The sequence below is a fragment of the Gavialis gangeticus genome, unplaced genomic scaffold (assembly GCF_001723915.1).
Source record: "Gavialis gangeticus isolate Ggan-Ray unplaced genomic scaffold, GavGan_comp1, whole genome shotgun sequence".
NCBI lineage: Eukaryota > Metazoa > Chordata > Crocodylia > Gavialidae > Gavialis > Gavialis gangeticus.
In genome coordinates this window covers 67,743,335-67,749,058 of record NW_017729004.1, presented here as the reverse complement: position 1 = coordinate 67,749,058, position 5,724 = coordinate 67,743,335, and the positions used below count along the sequence as shown (strand labels likewise).

The following is a 5,724-nucleotide window of genomic DNA, read 5'->3' as shown; positions in this document are numbered from 1 at the left end:
GATTAAATAGTAGGCATGAAGCAATGTTTTGCTAATGTTACTTATTGTATAAAATGTTATCAGAACCTGTATTAACTCAGCATTAATAATATGTTTCTCTTTCAGTTTGCAAGTACACAGTGCATGAACGTTGTGTCTCAAGAGCACCTGCCTCTTGCATCAAAACATATGTGAAGTCCAAAAAGAACACTGAAGTAAGCCCATGGCAGTATTTTATGTGGCACATAGATGTTAAAGTCAGTAACTCTACCTATGCCTGCATTTTTCTATCATAGGTAATGCACCATTTCTGGGTAGAAGGAAACTGTCCGACAAAATGTGACAAGTGTCACAAAAATATAAAATGTTACCAAGGCCTGACTGGACTTCATTGTGTTTGGTGTCAGATCACAGTGAGTATCTACAGTCTGAGGATCTGTGAAAATGATAAACTTGATGGAACCTATTTATACCTTTTAGGTAGTAAAATGCATTATGGTGTTTCCTACTGTTTTTTTCTGGGAAAGTAAGTGTTCTGTGGAGTTTGGCCAAAATCCACTGTGTATTGCACTTGCATAAAGGTAGAACAAAGGACATTCAGGAGGGCAGAATGACTTCATAGATCTTGAGGGAACAAAGACAGAGGAGAAAGTAGTGTATTAATCTATACACCAAGAGCAATCCTCATTCAGTTAATGTAAATGATGTGTTCTACAGCCACCAATAACTGGGACCGAATGGCAGTCAAGGTATACTACCTTTGTTGGTGGGGTCTTCATGACAGACAACACATTCACCATTTTTACTTCCAGTCAAAGCAGGATTTAAACATGTAGAAAGAAAGTCAGCACTCTCAGTATTTTTTTTTAAATCTGGCAGAGCGATAATTTATTTGTTCAGTGTTTTAAGGAATAATTTGAGAACAAAACATTTGTGACTATTAGTGGTTGATGTACAAGGTTGTCTGTTTTAAGAGGCATCTTTTCTTAATACAGTGAAACAAACTTTGAAACATTGTCTAAGAAAATAAATCCAGCATACCTCCAGTAATAAACTGTTATGATTATGTATAAACAATATTTCAGAAAGAAGCAAATGTGTAGTACAGGTTGTTCACAAGATTGGAATAGTTTATTTAGTGAGCAGAACACCTAATCCAAAGTATTTAAATTCAGGTAACTAAAGATAGATAAATATATCTGTTTTTAGATATTTATATAAGAAGGTTCTGACTTTTTTTTCCAGAAGTGTTGAGCACCATAAACTCCAACTTTAAATAAAAACTGGAAATGCCTAACTCTTCTGAAAATTCTGTACCTATTAAATACCTATCTACACGTGAATCTGGGGCCAGATTTTTAAGCATATTTAGGTGCTTGAAGATGTTGATAGGTATGTTGGGATTTTCAAAAGTGGGTAAGTATGCCTATGTGGCACTGAGGAGTGAGGAGGCCTGGGGGCTTGGGCATTCAAATTTGAAAATCTTCGAAGTATAATTTCTATAACTGATAACAATGACATGTCAACATTTTAAGTCTTATCTGCGTTTTTCTCAGAATAGTACATTTTGTTTTCAATTCGTCTCTAAGATTTCAGATAGAAATCAGTAATGCATGAGTAGTCTTGCCAACCTCTGAAAATACTTAAGATTTGTTTTTACATTACATCTACTATATTTTTTGCTTTCTTGTGATTCCAGTTCAGAAGCTTTTTAACCATTCTCCTTCTGTAAATATTACATGCTGAAATGCTTTAAGTTCATCAATTTAAAAACAAACCAACATACCCCTAAATCTGTAACATATACACAAGTGACTTTGAATTATATACTGAAGAAATTAAACTATCATCACACCCTTATGATAATAGTGTCTTTTTACCTGGATATATACGTTCCTCCTGCTGTTTGTGGCTGATACATTGTGTTGTGATGTGAGAGATTGTTAGTTTTCACTAGGCTAATTCTAAATGTGTCTTTCTTCTCTTTTAAATGTGCCCATTTTTTCTATAAATGCAGCAACAGAGAAACACACCTAGAAAAGAATGTGACAGTATAAAAAATAGTATTTAGCAGGCATTTAGCAAGGCAGTGAAGTCCTATACAACTGAATCTCTCTCTCTGTCTCTCTCCTGGCCCTATTCATGTCAACAAAAACTCTTAGCAGGTGATGGGTTTAAAAATGAGTCAAATCACATGATACTTCCCCATTCTAGAAAAAGCAAGCAACTAATTTGCTGCATTTCTGTTTTTTGATTTTGATGTAAAAAAAGATTAAAACATTGCAAATGCCAGAGGATTTTATGATATAATAATTCAGAAAGTTCTACGAAATTATAACATTAATAAATAAGTGCACATGTGCAAGCACACACACATGCACACACACACACGCACATGCCTATGAATGACAGACTGCTTCTCCTCTGAAGAAGTACTGAAGTTGGCTTCGTAGCCTCAGATCAAGTATAGCTGTCCTTCTGGGACTATTTGCATATCTCCTCATAAGGGAACCATGCAGCCAAGAGAATGGTGGTTTGAGCAGAAGAACATGGCTGGCTTTTCACAAATCCCTAGATTTGTCAGTGGCTCCTAGGATTTCTCTGTGATTTGAATTCTACATCCCGTCTAACTAGCTACAGACTCTCGTTTTAGAGTAGTTGTTGCCTCAAAAATTTCAAATACATTTCTGTGGAGTTTATTTTTATTTCTAAGCTCATTTTTCTCCAAGAAGAGCAACAGTATGTTGCTAAGTATTTTTTAATGCAGGTTCATAGGGTAATAGAAGAAAAAGGGTGGAAGAGACCTCACAAGATCATCCAGTCCACTCCCTTGAGGTAGAATCATCCCTGACTAAACATCTCAGCCAACTTTCTATCCAACCTGTTCTGGAAAATTTCCAGAGATGGAGATTGCTCCAATTTTCTAGATAATCCATTCCAATGCTTGACCACTCTCATAGCCAGAAAATTCCTCCTAATCTCTAGTCTAAATGTATTCTGCTGCAGTTTGAGACCATTGATCCTTGTCTTGTCCCCTACAACCACAGAGAATAGGCTACTTCCATCTTCTCTGTAGTTGCCCTTCAGGTATTAGAAGACTGTTATCAAATCCTCCCTCCATCTTCTCTTCTCCAGACTAAATAACCCTATTTTTTTCAGCCTTTCCTCATAAATCTTGTCCCCTAAGATCCTGATAATTTTTGTTGCTTTATTCTGGACTCTTTCCAAATTGTTTGCATTCTTGAAGTGTGGGGCTTAGAACTGGAACACAGTACTCCAGGACAGGCCCCATAAGTGCTAAAGAGAGTGAAAGAATAATTTACATTGATTTGCAAGTAACCTCTTTGTTGATACAATCTAGTATTTATTTATTTATTTATTTATTTTGTCAACAAGGGAAAATGAACTAATGAGGGAAAAAGGGTTGTAGGAAAGTTTATGAAACATTTTTAAGGTATTATTTTTCTGTGTTGCAGAGTCAACCATTCATTTTGTCTCTTATACCTCAGTTCTGTTGTCAAAGATCAGCAGAGACTAATAAGAAGATTAAGCCATTTTTTTTATAGATAAGTTTGCATGCCACTGAGTAGCAGAGCTGCTAATTATCACTGAATGTGTGAAGATACTTCTATTTGATGTAACATGGCCTGGTGTGCATTAATTATGGTACAAGTAGCCTTACCACTGGGGCATAGAATTAGCATGACAAATGCTTTAGATTACAGGGCTACCAAAATACCCTCACAATAAGGCTTTAATACTCAGAGTAAATCAAAACTCATTAGACTTTTATTTTCTGTTGCTAAGTAACTGCCTGAGAAGGTAACTTTGCAATATAAATGAATATGGACAAGACTAATATTAGGTGCCATTCAATTGAAAATTCAGAAATAATATGTCTATAATACACTGTGCTAGATAACTTTATGAAAAGCATGTTGCTTGTAAGGTTTATATGTCACCCACTGAAATGATTATATTGTAAGTTTGATATAGTTCATATTGATATGGGTAAATCATCTAAAGAGAAATGAATCACTCACTCACTAGAAAAATGTCTTTTATAGGTGCAGCTGTAGCACCACAAATTTTATATCATCTGCTGAGTGAAATATCACCTATTGAATTATAAGCTGCATGCTACTTATTAACTAGATATATCATTTTCGAAATTAGATATGCCTTTCTAAGATCTTTATATATGCTTAGAATACCAGGCTAATTTCTATTAATTCAAATATATGTTTCTGCTAGTAAAAGCTCTTTATATGCAGACATGCTCATTTATGGGAAATGCACATGTTATCTGATAGACTTAATATGCAGTTTATTAAATCAATGTAGAGATAATAAAGTATGCTAAATTTCATAGTATAAAGCTCTGTTTTTATTATGATTGTCTGGTCATATTCTAAACCATGAAAATAAAACTTGAATGCTTTGCATATGTCTCCATAAACTAGACATAAAATTATATCTTCATATTATGTGGTTTTGTGTGTGTGTGTGTGTGTGTGTGTAAATAAATGAATATTGACTTAACTTAAATTTTTGAGTACCATCAAGATTTCTAAGACAGATTATATTATCTAACAGCTTATAATGTTAATTGTATTTATTAGAATTATACATTTGTTATCTACAGATCTTTCTCTTTCAACAAGAATGTAAATGAGTGCTTCTCTGTAAATGAACTTTGCAACGTTCTGTCCTTGTTTAGAGAATAGAGCTCTTATTGCTCTCAAAAAAAGCCCCAGGCCAGTGGGAGGGTGGAGGCGAAGGAAGGGGTTGGGGGGGGTTAGGAATTAGAGTTCCATTCTAGTTCTATTGGATTTGATCTAAATACACCCAGAATTCTAATTTTAAGTAAGTAATGCTTGCTTATAGATTCATAGATTATAAGGGCGGAAGGGACCTCAGAAGATCAGTTGGATCCAGCTCCTTGCACCAATCAGGAAAGACAACTTGGGTCAGAGCAATGGCTCAACACTCCCATTCATTTTCCTCCTGTTCCCTATGTACCTAAAGAAGGACTTCTTGTTGTCCTTGATTCCTGTTGCTGATTTTAGTTCAGTCACTGTCTTAGCTTTTCTAATCTGTTCCCTACAAGTGTGGGCCATTGCTATATAGTCCTCCTTGGGGGCTGTCCCTAGCTTCCATTAACAGTACATCTCTTTCTTCTTTCTTAAGAGGACCATGATTTCTCTGTTTAGCCAAGAGGGCTTCCCAGCCTTTTTGCTATATGGGAATGGACTTCCTTTGTACTTGAAGGATTGTGTCCTTTAGCTTTTTCCTTAGTTATCTGTTACCTTAGGTTACTAATTTTATGTAACGGGGATTAGTAGTTCAGCATTGATTAATGGTTCTGTCCCCAGAATTGGGGCTTCTTTGTGCAACGCACTGTGGTGTTGTGGGAGGGAAGGAAAGAGAGAGAGACTGACCCTGTCTTAAATAGCTCACAGTCCAAGAAGATACCATTTTCTCTAAGGCTAAGTACATTCTTGGGCATTACAGGGAGGTTAAGTGAATTTAGAATAATTGTCCACTATCAGGTGAGTCAGGATGGAAGGGCTACCATGGGGATTTTAGGGTCCAGAAGACTGGATGGGATCAGGGGTCTGCCAGGGGATGGAGGGGAGATGCAACCTATGGGTTGTGTGGGGGAGAGCTGTGGCCCATGTTTGGGTGAGAGGGGGAGGCATGACCCACAAAGGGTGGTGGGGCGGGTGTGACCCATGGATGGGT

The 5,724-nt window shown here is 36.4% G+C and overlaps 1 protein-coding gene across 2 annotated transcripts in view; it reads left to right on the top strand.

Moving 5' to 3' along the window:
* The window catches only part of DGKB (diacylglycerol kinase beta), a 742,837-nt gene that overhangs the window by 204,574 nt on the left and 532,539 nt on the right, over nucleotides 1–5,724 (top strand). For both annotated transcript variants that reach the window (XM_019508504.1, XM_019508505.1), the window contains exons 10-11: nucleotides 106–194; nucleotides 276–392. In XM_019508504.1, coding sequence (XP_019364049.1) covers nucleotides 106–194; nucleotides 276–392 — 206 coding nt within the window. The remainder of the gene's footprint in view (nucleotides 1–105; nucleotides 195–275; nucleotides 393–5,724) is intronic.